The sequence below is a fragment of the Elephas maximus genome, chromosome 11 (genome assembly GCF_024166365.1).
Source record: "Elephas maximus indicus isolate mEleMax1 chromosome 11, mEleMax1 primary haplotype, whole genome shotgun sequence".
NCBI classification, from domain to species: Eukaryota; Metazoa; Chordata; class Mammalia; order Proboscidea; family Elephantidae; genus Elephas; species Elephas maximus.
In genome coordinates, this window is record NC_064829.1 from 70,429,693 (window position 1) to 70,444,270 (window position 14,578).

Here is a 14,578-nt window from a genome sequence, read left to right on the forward strand (position 1 = left end):
CCCTTGTTTTTTATAATAAAACTCATAGCAGGCACAGTTATATCTATAACAAGGAAGGTATCAACTACAATAATTTAACATTTATATGTTGCCCTCTTCTTCACTAACTTGAATAATATTGTAGGAACATTTTATTGCTGGAAAAAAACAGATTAGAAGTCTGCTAAAACTGCTAATGAGCGAATTTCCTCCAATGACAGCATTTTTCTCATTTTGTAATAAACAATCTATGTTACGGTGACTTCACAGCAATCACATGAAATACCTTTGAATGTTTACTCTCATTTCTTTAAAAAAATGAGCATAGCAAATGCTTCTTAAACACTCATCTTACCTTTTGGATGATAACTGGGTAGTTAACCTAACTGCTTCAAAAGCACACATCACCAGAACAAAGGGGATTAAAGTCTGTTTAAGAGAACAACAAATGATGCCATCAGCAGCTGAGGGGCTTGAAATACATTTTGAAAGAAATACCATTTCTGCTTATAGGAATGTTTTTCAGTTCTTAAATAACTTTTATTATTACTAGTGAAGAGCAAATACTGAAACAGAAGGGCAATACCAATGGTATATAAAAACAGCAATGAAACCGATTTTTAAAATCTATAGTATTAAAATATGCAGGACAAAAGATAAAAAAAAAATCCAACCAACATAGATGCTAAATAATATCCTAGTAAGAAACTATGTTCTCTATAACTCACTCTAACAATGACAATGTTTAAAGATTCCAAAAGATTTTATATGCAGTATATACTACATGATTGAACTTTAAAAGTAAACAGGTGTGAAAGGCACAGAATGCTTGAATCTAAGCAATTATTAGCATTATAAAACTCATAGTAGGCACAGTAATTTAATATTTACATGTTACCCTATTCTTCTCTAACTGGAATAATATTCTAGTAACATTGATTCACAAATCTCTGAGCCCTTCTGTTTATTTATTTCATAACTGTGTCATCAGTTGCCATCAAGTCGGCTCCAAGAAAAAATGTTGCCCAGTCCCAGGCCATCTTCGTGATGATTGGTATGTCTGAGTCTGTTGTTGTGACTATTATGTAATGCCTTCCAACCTAGGGGGATCATCTTCCAGCACTATATTGGACAATATTTTGTTGTGATCTATAAGGTTTTCATTGGCTCATTTCCCGAAGTAGATTGCCAGGCATTTCTTCCTAGTCTATCTTAGTTTGGAAGCTCTGCTGAAACCTGTCCACCATAGGTGACCCTGATGGTATTTAAAATGCTGGTGGCACAATTTCCAGCACCCTAACAACATGCAAGCCTCCACGGTACAACAAACCAACAGATGGGTGATAGTATTTGATACTATAACACGACAAACATGATTCAACTGCTTTATTATTGCTTATTTTTTATTTTCTTAAATAATTTCTGATTATAAAATTCATACTTACTGTATTTTTACACAAATAATGCATGCCTTCTGTTTGCCAACTTCACCCTTCCCTTGTGAGGTATTTTTGTAAGCATGTTATGCTAATTTTTTTTTTTTTTTTTTACAGCAACATGTTAAAAAAAATTTGGGATAGCAGCACTTATGAAAATACTTCGGTGGGGGGAGGGCACGGTTGGAAAACAAACGTAGAAGGCTCCCATTCTTTCCATAAAAATATGGTATTGCAAACCATTTTCTTAAAAAAAAAGGTGTACTGAAACATAATCTGGTTAAAAAATCCATAATCCACAGCTAGCAATGTTCATATTTTGAGGTATTGCTTATGACCAATGACCAAATTAAAAAAAATTTTTTAGTTGATATCTCAGACTAAGGCTAGTGCAGTGAGATATGGAAAAGAATTGATATTGAAGAGTGCATGAACATCTTTTTCAGTAATGATACAAGAAAAGAGTTCAGGAGAACCTTCACTTCCTGCCCCATCAGCAAACAAAAGCCATCAAATGGACTATGTATGGCATTGATGTTCACTGAATTATGGAGATTAATGGTCTAGCATTCTAATTTAACAGAGCCTTGGTGGTCCAGTGGTTAAGCACTTGGCTGCTAACCAAAAGGTCAGTGGTTCAAACCCACTGGGAGAAAGATGTAGCAGTCTGCTTCCCTAAAAATTATAGCCTTGGAAACGCTGTGGGGCAGTTCTACTCTGTCCTGTAGGGTTGCTATGAGTCGGAATCGACTCAGTGGCAATGGGTTTGGTTTTTCAATTCTAATTTAAGCTTTTGCTTTTCTTTCACTTTTTTGTTATTAATAAAAGGCCAGTGGTCTTTAGTAGACAGAAAAGACCAGCATCTACTACTAAAAAGAAAACAAAAACAACTATGAGCAAAAGAAAACAACATGTTTTAAAACAATCCAATAGAGAACAGAACATTAGAAAACGTTGGACATCTTTCTGACATTTCTTAAACTTACATTTTTCTTACTGTAGTAACAAAAAATAGATATTAATCTTTATAAGAGAAGATACACTAACAATAATAACTTATTTGAACTGAACAGAAGATAATCAGATTTTAGATAGGTATTAGTTACTTTATTAAAACAAATATATACAACTACAATAAATGTGCCAGGAACTATGGCAGACCTAATATTCACGTGGGGTAAGGTGTTGGGAGGAATAAGATAGACATAATGACCCTGGAAAGGAGAAGAACATGAATTACACACTGCTCTGAAACCCTGAAAAGCTCAGCATGTGTAATGATCGTCTTTGTATCTGAAGCTCTCAGCATGGTGCCTGGGACATTATTTGTTGAATAAAAAAAAAAAATTTTTTTTTGAATAAATGAATTAAATCTCGATACATGGATTATGAGAAAAGATTGTGAGCTGATAACATGTTGGCAGTCTGGTGGATTTGGAACATGGATCAGGAAGTCTAAGAATCTTTAAGAACACTGCAGTTTTGCTTACAGCTTCCCTACAGGCTTTAATCACCTTTGGTAGGACTTTCCAGGACTGACACAAAATCTTTATTCTTTTGAAATTAAATAGGTTTAAGAGTCTGGGCTAATCATATTTTGGGATAAAGGACTAGAAAGAAAATCCCACCTCCAGTCCAGGAGTCATATCAATGCCAAGTCTGAAGGAGTATCTTTCTTCCATTGCTACATAACTCTGGGTTATGTCACAAGAGTTCATAATCTTAATGATTGACAAATTAATAAGATAACTAACCTTCCATATTATCAAGGGTCCCATAATAAACGGCTTAAACATGGTCAGAAAGCAACGGAAAGAAGAAGGATCAAAGCTAAGAAATCGTGACACAAAGAAAAAGCATTTTAGAATTCATGCTGTAACTTCAAAAGATTGTTGAGCTGAAAAGGATGGTTAATCTAATTTTCCCCAATTCTAAGCTTACTAAAATACAAGCATACATACTTTGCTGGGAAGTCTATGTAAAGTATAATTTTAAACTTTTTAGAACCCATTCACACACACAAATAGCTATATATTTTTTGTTTGCTAGAGTACACAAAATTTGCACTTTTCAAATTATACTATCTTTTCTGTAACCTTAGCATTTAGTAGTTTCATCTAGATTGGATGTAAAAAAAAATCCTTAATAAATAAAATGCAACAGGATAGGCCCAAATGCCTATTGACATTTAATATTTGATAAAAGTAGTATTTCAAAAGAGTCTACTTTTTGAGTTATTAAAAAAGTAGTGCTGGAACAATTAGCAAGATACAGGTAAAAAATAAACACTAGACCCCCACTTCACTTCTTATATCAAAATTAATTCCAAATGCATAACAGAAACATAAAAGTGAAACCATCAAAGTACTAGGGTGTGTATGTGTATATGTGTGTGTGTATTTAATAATCATGGATAGAGGAATGCCATCAAGGCCTCTACCAAAAAAACCAAACCTGCTGCCATTGAGTCGATTCTGACTCATAGCGACCCTATGGGACAGAGTAGAACTGCCCTATAGGGTTTCCAAGGAGTGCCTGGTGGATTTGAAATGCTGACCTTTTGGTTAACAGCTATAGTGCTTAACCACTAAGCCACCAGGGTTTTCCTCAAGCCCTCAAGGTAGGCAAAATTCAAAGATGAAAAAGTAAATATGATTACTTTTTTAAAATTCCATATGGCAAAACTCTAAATAAAGTCAAAACAAAATGGCAAACTAGGTGGACAAGTTTGCAGTACTAACAACAGAAAGGCTAATTTTCTTAACATGTAAAAAGTTATCATGAATCAGAATGTAAACAAAGGCTATGGAAAAACAGTTTATATAAGAATAAATAAATATGGCTTATAAATATAAGTTAAGATCATCAACCTCAATCAAAAAATAAATCACATTAAAATAAGATGCTTGGAAATGATTAAAAATTTAGATGCACAGTAATGGGCAATTTAATGCAATCTCATTGAAGAGAAATATCCTTCAAAAATTAAAATGCAATTTTAAATTGCCAGGAAGAGCAATTGCATTTCTACAAATTTATCCTGGAGATCCTGGCAAAAATGTGCAAGGATATATGTAAGAGAATGTTCACTGCACAATCATGTGTAGAACCCAAAAATTCTAAACAATGTAAATATCTACCAATAAAGTACTAATTTATGGTGTAGTGATATTAAGAAATATTATGAAGCTGATAAAAAGAATAAAGTAGACATGTATAACGATCTCCGAAATGTATTATTCAGTATAAAAGACAAGAAATAGTGCGTATTTTTTTTTAATTATAGTATGTATACGCATTTTAAATCTCTGGTAGAATATATACACACAAACAATATTGAAAATGTTTATTTTAGGGTTGTGAGATGGGAAGGGAAGGGTGAGAATAAAAATCACTGTTCACTGTTTCCACGTTATTATGTGAATTTTTTGTCGTATACATATACAATTTTCTTTTAAAATTACCTGTTAATAGAAGCTACATTTCCAATTCCAAAAAATGCTGTCACAAAGAAGAAAACCTAAATATAGTTAAGGAAATCCCATAACAAATCAGAATTCATAACAAATTACTTTTTTATTTAAAAAAGATATGCCAATTGTACTATGAAGGTAATTTGCTTCTTAACCTTTAATTTGATGATAAATTGTTTTAAATCACCAGTCCATTCTATTCCTTAGGTTTATATTTTGAAAGAACCAGATATGGTATGATTGAAGAAGCAATAAATACACTGAGAACAATGAGCCCTAGGAGATCATTTTCACTTACCCACTGGTAACTGTGGGCAAGCCTTTTAATGGATCCCATCTTCCTCTTCTCTAACATGAGGAAGCTGGACTACTGTATTTGTAGTGGGCTGCTAGAGATTTCTTTCAAATGGAGGATGTAGCCTTACTGCATGTGATAGACATTTTCAGCTGAAAGACAGACTCAGTTCATATATGCTTGCTACATGCCATTACATATGAACCATCTGTTAGGCTCTTTGGAAGGATTCCAAAGAAGTAAGATGCAGCTTGTTGGTGTCCAAGAACTTGCTGCTTCCTAGTAAAGTCCTTAAAATAGTGCCTGGCCCATTGAAAGGGCTCAATAAATATTAGGTATTTTATTATTATAGATATACACAAAAGAACTAGTATGCAAACACTGAAGAGGAAATATGAGACAGAAAAACTTTCAGTGAAAAACTTTCAGTGTCATTTGGGTTGGTGAGTTGGGCCTTAAATGCATTTATGAATTCATCCATTCAACCAACACTTATTGTCTAGTATGTGTCAGGAACAGAGCCTGTTGCCGCTGGTGCCCTCGAGTTCATCCTGACTCACAGCAATCCTATATGACAGTAGAACTGCCCATAGGGTTTCCTAGGCTGTAATCTTTACAGGAGTAGATAGCCAGGTCTTTTCTCCCAAATAGCAAATGGTGGATTCGAACTGCCGACCTTTCAGTTAGCAGCTGAGTGCTTAACCACTGCACCACCAGGGCCCCTTAGGGACAGAGCTAGGCATTAAGAAAATTATTTTAAAATGTGAATTACATGAGAAAACTAGAGGGTTGAAATGGCTGTCTAGTTTTAGAGAGACATGGTAAATGGCTTCCAGTGTCGTACCACTATTAAGGGACAGGCAGACACACCTTCTGCATCTTCTTACTTCATAAAATGAGAGATTGTGGCTCTTTAAAGCAAAAATCCTGACAAAGGATACAAAGAAAAAGACCCTGCGGATGTCATCCAGATAGAGTCCTCGAAACTGTGCTATATCCGTCTCAGAGGAAAATTTCATACCAGTGAGCTGTGAGATAATAAGAAGAATATTGATACACAATAATATTTGCCTTACTTCCACACTCAAAGGAAAATTTATAGACCAAGTTAAAAATGGCTAAAAAGAAAACCAGTACTGACAAACTGACAATAAATCTTGTATTTATTGCTTAAATATATCTTAATAAAATCTGCCAAAAGGTAAAATACGTTGCTAATAACATATTGAACACAGATGTGGTATAATGCTGCCATATTTGCAATAAAGGTGAGAATCGGTCTTTTTCTTAGCCTTTCTATTTCCTTTCTTTTTAAAAAAGACTCCGATTTCTCAGGAAAGGTCCTCTTCTCTCAAACCTAGGTATGATAATGGTGTTTAAAAATATGGTAACATAAAAGATTTTTCTATTTCTTTAATCATCAGTTATTCTTACCTGAAGACACATTGTTTTCTTAAATACCTCACCTACCCCAAAAAAGAGAAGTCGTGGGTGGATTTAAAGGAAAACATGCCTCTCACTCAGTGACATTCTTGGGCTGTACTAAGCTTTTCCAGAAAATGCTAGATTGGCTATCAGTTGCAAAACGTAATTACTTTTTTTTTTTTTTAAGATAAAAGGCTATTTTTGAAATTAGGCTACAATATAATGCATTAGTGCAATATAGCATTGAATGAGAAAATGAGCCTCAGTCTGCTGAAATATGTATATAGCAGACAGTTTCCAATTATTTACTCGCATCTGATTAAAATTGTTTTTCTTGTATGGTTTTAATATTTCAAGGCTGAAAGTTAAACAAAAATAATTAATATATTTCAATAAAATTTCTACTTTTTGTTTTAATTTTTCTTAATTATCAAATACACTCCACTGGAACCAGTTAAAGATGATTCAACTATGAAAGCGTTTTTCTGCAATATTTATCTTATCTGACCTGAGTAAAATTGTAAATATTCTATCACCAATTCCTTTTTCTGAGAAAAAGGCAAAAGATATCAATCTTGGTCAACATGATGAAGGTAACCTTAACACATCATAGGCTTTTTAAACCAATTTAAAGAATACTGTGTTGAATAAGCAATGTAAAGTGTGGACCAATGCCACAATCACAGAGGTGAGAGAATAAGTATTTTGGATTAGGAAAACTAGAAAGATAAATATAACATCGGAAACTTATATGTCGTCTTATGATCCAGTTCATAAACTTACCTGTGACAACATCAATATGCCGACAAAAAACAGTGGTGAAAGTATGAAAAAGAATATTTCTTCTCTATTCTTTCACCTGTTGTTTTGGATTGAATTGTGTCCTCCAAAACTATGTGCTGTAAGTTCTAATCCCTATACTTGTGCATGGAAACCCTGATGGCGTAGTGGTCAAGTGCTATGGCTGCTAACCAAAAGGTCAGCAGTTCGAATCCGCCAGGCGCTGTTTGGAAACTCTATGGGGAAGTTCTACTCTGTCCTATAGGGTCGCTATGAGTCGAATCGACTTGACGGCAGTGGGTTTTTGGTTATACTTGTGCATGCAGTGCCATCTGGGAAAAAAGGTTTCCTTTGTTACGTTAATGAGGCTCTATGATTATAGGGTGTGTCTTAAGCCAATCATTTTTGAGATATAAAAAGAGCATAATAGACACAAAAGCAAGGGAGCACATATGGGGCAAGAAAGATGCCAAATGGAGATCACCAAGGAACCCAGGAAGAGGAGCTGAAAGAGACAAGGATTTCCCCCAAGAGTGGACAGAGAGAGCCTTCCCCTGTTTCCCCTGGAGCCAGCACCCTGAATTCAGGTTTCTAGCCTCTTGAACTGTGAGAAAATAAACTTCTGTTCATTAAGGCTACCCAGTTTTGGTATTTCTGTTATAGCAGCACTAAGATACCTATATTGATTTTTTTTAATTTTTATTGTGCTTTAAGTGAAAGTTTACAAATCAAGTTGGACTCTCATGCAAAAATTTATGAACACCTTGGTATATACTCCTAATTGCTCTCCCCCTAATGAGACAATACACTCCTTCCCTCCACTCTCTCTTTTTGTGTCCATTCTGCCAGCTTCTGGCCCTCTCTACTCTCTCATCTCCCTTTCAGACAGGAGATGCCAACATAGTCTCATGTGTCTACTCAATCCAAGAAGGTCATTCTTCACCAGTATCATTGTCTATCCCATAATCCAGTCCAATCCCTGTCTGAAGAGTTAGTGATATATAGGTTTTTATATATTTTTTACATTACTTTCTCTAGTGATATCTAAAATAAGCCCCTTGGAAGCCCTACAGGGCAGTTCTACTCTGTCCTATAGGGTCACTATGAGTCGCAATCAACTTGACAGCAATGAGTTTGATTTGGTTTTTGGATATACTGTTTACAAACAAAAAAATGTGCTTTTCTATGATAAGCACAAGATTTTCCTCAGAAATGATTTACCTGAAGTATCAATATCTGTTAAATAAACTTTACTAAAAGTTCCTTAAGCCCACTGCCCCTGAGTCGATTCCAACTCACGATGACCCTATGTGTTAGAGTAGAACTGCTCTATAGGGTTTTCTTGGCTATAATTTTTACAGAAGCAGATTGCCCACTGTAAAAATTAAAGCAGAATAAATTTTTGACGAAATAACATTCTAACTTCCTTATATAATAGAAAACGTTTTAATATTCTCAAACAAACTAGGTAAGGATTTTGACAAACTACCTTCTGTTTACGGGAAACACCTGACTGTTGAAGGGTTTCTTGTTCCACATATATCCAGATGAACATCAAGCATGACAATATTACTGGAAAGAGAGCTTCATGCCTAGGTCAGGGAGGGGAAAATGAAAATAAAAGACACATCAAATAAATTAAAATGCAAATTTACACTGAGAGGATTTTCTCAAAATTAAAATAATCTTGAAAATATGTCTAAGTCACAAAATCACAGACCTTAAATTTTCTTTATGCATTCAAGAAGGAAAAAGTAGAAGAAGATATTACCATTTAAATTTCAACTCCAATACCTTCTTCCTATTAAATCTTGAGATCATTCTGTACTTAAAATAGTAAGGGGATTGAAAAATCATTCATAGAGCAAATGACAGTCATTTACAAACCCATTAAGACAAAGTTCAAAAGAAATGGGGAATACAATACCAGCACACAACACCGCTCAGTTTTGTAAGAAAAAAACAAAACAACAACAAAAAAAAACTCAGTTTTGTAAGAGTACAGTGAAAAAAGCACATTCATACTCTCCAGATAACCCACTGCTGATGAGTCAGCGACCCTGTAGGACAGAGTAGAATTGCCCTATAGGGTTTCCAAGGGGACCCTGGTAGATTCCAACTCCTGACCTTTTGGTTAGCAGCTGAGCTCTTAACCACTGTGCCACCAGGGCTCCGAGATAGGAATATACAACTATCTAAAAAGCAGCCTAACAGTGTATCAAGAATCTCCAAGAATCTAAAAAAAAACTTATATACATATATACAATACAATAATTCCACTTCTAAAAATTTATCCTGAGGAATAATCAAACATATGCACTATGATTCCCCTGTAAAGATGTTGCTTATAATATTGTTTACAAAAAGGAAAAGAGGAAACTACCTACATGTCCAAAACAGAAGACTGATTAAATACTCATTGCTGCTGAGTTGATTCTGACTCATAGTAACCCTACAGGGCAGAGTACAACTGCCCCATAGAGTTTCCAAGGAGCGCCTGGTATATTCGAACTGCTGACCTTTTGGTTAGCAGCCATAGCTCTTAACCACTACACCACCAGGGTTTCCAATGGTTAAATTACAATAAATCTACAGGATGGAAGATACTGTGAATATAAAAACAAGGCTTGAGTAGGGAGCTTGGCAAATCCTCTCCCCAAGTGGGTAGGAATGATAAAACTGGACAAATTTGCCAAAAACAACCATTTAAAGGCTCTGGAAATTGAACAAAAATATGCAATAAATTGAGAAGTGTTTATTCAAGCAAATCTACTGACTCTTGGCAAGAACAGTGGGAGTCTGTGAAATTTTAGCCTCTGGCTGCTCCCACACCTCCTACTTCACAGTTCCACGGCACAGTTCCTCTACTAGGGCAGAGGAGGGGGATGAATTTATTTGAGCAGAGGGAGGAAAATTCAATGCCTAGAGGTACTGTCAAAAACAATAGCTATCTCAGTGACAAATGATCAGAGACGACAACATCACAGCTAGCCCAAAGTTTTGGTACTGGTTCGGGCAAGCAACAGACCAGTAAGAACTGCTGAAAATTTAGTAGGAAAGTCTAAGGAATAAGATACCCAAATTGGGCCTAAAATCCTACTTATCTTTAGTGTTCTGGAAGACTGCACAGCTATTTGCCCCTGTGTGAATGCGAGGCTTTGTGAATGCAGAAAGTAAAAGCCAAGGCAGACTAGTAACCTGCCTGAACTTTGAACGCATTCACGAAGCCACACACAGATCCACTGCAAAAGGATGGAAGCCTTACCACCTCAAGTGGCTAAGCACAACCTCTTAACGATCATTGGCTGGCCGTTAAACAATGCTGACACAGGGGCAACTCCTAGGAAGTCAGGTTTAAAAAAAAACAAGAATTAAAAAAAAAAGCAGAGATACCAGCAGGTGCACACTGTGGAAGAAACAGATTCCATAAAATGTGTCTATGTGCCTCAGTAAACAAACACACAAAGAGCTTTAACAACCAGTCAAGGGAAGGAAACAGAATCCAGAATGGCTATATTACCTAAAATGTCCAGTTTTCAACAAAAAATTATGAGATACGCAGGTCTGGTTCAATATTCATAAGTAAATCAATGTAATTCATCACATTAAAGGACTGAATAAGAAAATCATATGACCATGTCTATAGATGCAGAAAAAAATCATTCAACAAAATTCAACACACATTCTGGATAAAAATTTAGGACTGGAAGGTATGGATTGAATTGTGTTTCCCCAAAATGTGTGTCAACTTGGCTAGGCCATGATTCTCAGTATTGTGTGATTGTCCAGCATTTTGTCATCTGATGTGATTTCCCTATGTGTTGTAAATCCTACCTCTATGATGTTAATGAGGCAGGATTAGAGCGAGTTATGTTAATGCTTCAAGACTCAATCTACAAGATTAGGTTGTATTTTAAGTCAATCTCTTTTGAGCTAAAAAAAGAGAGAAGTGGGCAGAGAGACATGGGGTCTCATACCACCAAGAAAAAAGAACAAGGAGAATAGTATGTTCTTCAGACCTGGGGTCCCAGCACTGCGGAGCTCCTAGTCCAGGGGAAGACTGATGACAGGACCCTCCTCTAGAGCCAACAGAAACAAAGTCTCCCCCTGGAGCTGAATCGGCACTTCTAGCCTCCTAAACTGTGAGAGAATAAATTTCTCTTTGTTAAAGTCATACACTTGTGGTATTTCTATTATAACAGTACTAGACAGCTACGACAGAAGGGAACTTCCACAATCTGAACTGAAGAAGGGCACTTGTAAAAATCCCTCTGCCAATGCCATATTTATTTATTTTGATGGCCACCTTTGTGTGTGCACGCGCTTTAGGTGAAAGTTTACAGCACAAGTTAATTTCTCATATAAAAATTTATACACATATTGTTATGTGATAGTAGTTACAATCCCTGTAATGTGACAGCACACTTACCCTTTCTACCCCAGGTTACTTGTGTCGATTCAACCAGTTCCTGTCCCTTCCCACCTTCTCATCCTGTCTCCAGGCAGAAGCCACCCATTTGGTCTCATGTACCTGCTCGAACTAACAGTGAAAGACTGAATGCTTTCCCCTAAGACTGAGAAACAGGCAAGGGTGTCTAATCTCAGCACTTCTATTCAGCACTGTACAAGTTCTAGAGGGTGCATTCCTACAGAGTAAAGCCAAGTCCTGGACCCAAAATGGCTCTGAAAGATCATCTAAAGTGAAGATCACCTGCTCTGTTGACAGCACAATGGTCAGTTCCCTAGGTTTAATCTAACACTTACACTTAATCTTACACTTGAGCCAAAATTTGAACTGTGTATATGTGGTGTTTATTTACTTTTTCATTCTATTCATTATTTGTTATAATGCTTATATTTCTCACCTTCATAAGGATATAAACAGGACTGAAGGAAAATTCATAAGCAAATGAACTGTTGTTTTTGCTGAATTCTAGAGAATGTTTCTGGATCAGTTCCAAATCAAGGTGCCAGGTTTTGGGGGGTTTGTTTTTGTATAAGAAAATTTCAATCTTAAATAAAAATGGATTATTTAACTGTTTGGGAAAACATTCTGAAAGCTTCCTGCAGCAAAGGAAAACGTACACTATGATGTATGTAAGAGTAAAGCAAAGCAAATAAAATGTTAAATGCAAAGAAGAATACATGAATGAAAGTCACAATTTAAAGTATATGAAAGAAATACAAGATCTTTTAAGTTTAAAGGTTAAAATTCCTACATAATCACTCACAATTTTCTAACACTGAAATAAAATGACAACAACTTCAGTAAACTAAACAGAAAGACAAAGGCAACAAGCAATACTATGAAAAGGATAAGAAAAGAAAATCAGATGATTAAAGACCAAGACATATAAAGTTTTTACAAAGCAGAGAAATATTCACGCATGCATGACCCATGCTCAATATTTAATAAGCATTTTCATATCTAAATATTGAAAACTGGGAGAGAAAATATCAAAGTATAATTTTAAATGTTCTCTAAAATTAAAAAAAAAAAAACATAATTTATACCCTATGCTTAGAAGTAGGTAGGTTGACATCAAGGAAAGCAGTATGCTAAACAATCGCTGAAAGAGAATCGTGGGACTCAGCAGTGGCACAACCAAGGAGGACGCTGCAATAAAACAAACCAGGTCCTACGTCAGTACAAGAGACAGAAAATATACTACTGTAGAACCACTGAATAGTTTATTATCATTTACGGCATTTATTGTTTGTATGGTCCTTTAATGGGAGGCTATAAGCTGCCCTACTCATTTTTATAAAAAATCTGAAACCTAGTTCACATTTTTAATTAAAATTATAATTGATTATTTTAACTGTATTTTGGATTAAATAGTTCACTATAACAATACTAATCTGTAAATAAACAATTGATTATTTTCCAGTGAAAAAAGAAATATTACTCAAGATTCAGCAACTCTTCTGTAGGGCATTTATATCTTAGTTCAAAGCCAACTTACTTTCTAGAAACTGATTCTCCCTAAACAAAACAAAACAAAGCATTTCCCATTACAGATGGGAAGATGAAAGGGGCAGCAAAATGTAAACTCCTGCCATCCCTGTTTTGTAAAGGACACATGGATAACTTCAGAACGCCCCTGGTTACAGTAGCAATGCCTATGGTTATTAAGTGCCCAGATATGGAGACAGAAGGCTTGGGATAGAATCCTGGTTCAATCACTTATTATATGTGTAACCGGGCAAGTCTGTTAATCTACCTAAGCAAAACCTTTTCTATCTGTCCAGTAGAAATAATCATAAAAAGTTATTGTAAGGTTTAAATACAATTTCACCTATAAAGCATTACCTTATCATAGTGCCTAGCACATAGTAGATGCTTAGTAAATGTCAGCTGCCTTCATTATTACTGTTGTTGGGTGCTGTCGAGACTATTCCAGCTCATAGTGACTGCATGTAACAGAATAAAACTGTCCCCATAGGGTTTCCTAGGCTGTAATATTTATGGGAGCAGATCGCTGGGTCTTTCTCCCGCAAAGTGGCTGGTAGGTTCAAAACCATGACCTTTCGGTTAGCAGCTAAGCCCTTAACCATTGTGCCACCAGGGCTCCTTATCATTATTACTAATCAATATCTAAAAAAACAGATTACATCTAACAAATTAGTTCAATGTAAAGTTTAAATGTAAGTTAAATGTAAAGAAAATCTCATTCAAGAGTCAAGTCATTGCAGGATCTAAGACAATGCAAGTTAGACTTATAAAAACCTCAGAGGATCAGGCTTCGGATTTTTTTCATGTGTGAGAATCTGCATAGTGATGTGATCTACCAGATACTGGGGAAATGACAGCCCTGTAACAGCCACATCATCAGCAGTGGGCTGTGCATGTGCCCAAGACTGTCTCTTTATATATCCAAGACCTCTGTGCTTTACATTTGAAAATGTTTTCATCCTCCAAGAACCAATTTTTGCCCCGTTAGGGGCAGTATCACCCTCCTTAAAAATGCATGACATAAAGTTCTCTCGTTTGGTTTGCGTGACCTCTTACCTAGAATTGTCCAGCTGACAATCTGATTCAGAAGGGGCAGTCCTTGTTTCCTGAGTAGACTGCTGTGAGTGCTATAGACAACAAGCATGGAAAGCACTGTGCTCAGCATCTGAAAACAAATACCAAACCAGAGAACCATTCACTAATCTGACATACACTAGAAAAAGAATGCCTAGAA

The 14,578-nt window shown here is 35.7% G+C and overlaps 1 protein-coding gene across 1 annotated transcript in view; it reads right to left on the reverse strand.

Moving 5' to 3' along the window:
* Positions 1 to 14,578, reverse strand: part of LOC126085124 (GPI ethanolamine phosphate transferase 1-like) — a 99,798-nt gene that overhangs the window by 22,917 nt on the left and 62,303 nt on the right. Inside the window, exons 20-26 of the mRNA XM_049900147.1 lie at positions 14,401 to 14,509; positions 12,903 to 13,005; positions 8,878 to 8,980; positions 6,125 to 6,211; positions 4,880 to 4,935; positions 3,170 to 3,245; positions 335 to 408 (exon numbers count right to left, since the gene is read on the reverse strand). Coding sequence (XP_049756104.1) covers positions 335 to 408; positions 3,170 to 3,245; positions 4,880 to 4,935; positions 6,125 to 6,211; positions 8,878 to 8,980; positions 12,903 to 13,005; positions 14,401 to 14,509 — 608 coding nt within the window. The remainder of the gene's footprint in view (positions 1 to 334; positions 409 to 3,169; positions 3,246 to 4,879; positions 4,936 to 6,124; positions 6,212 to 8,877; positions 8,981 to 12,902; positions 13,006 to 14,400; positions 14,510 to 14,578) is intronic.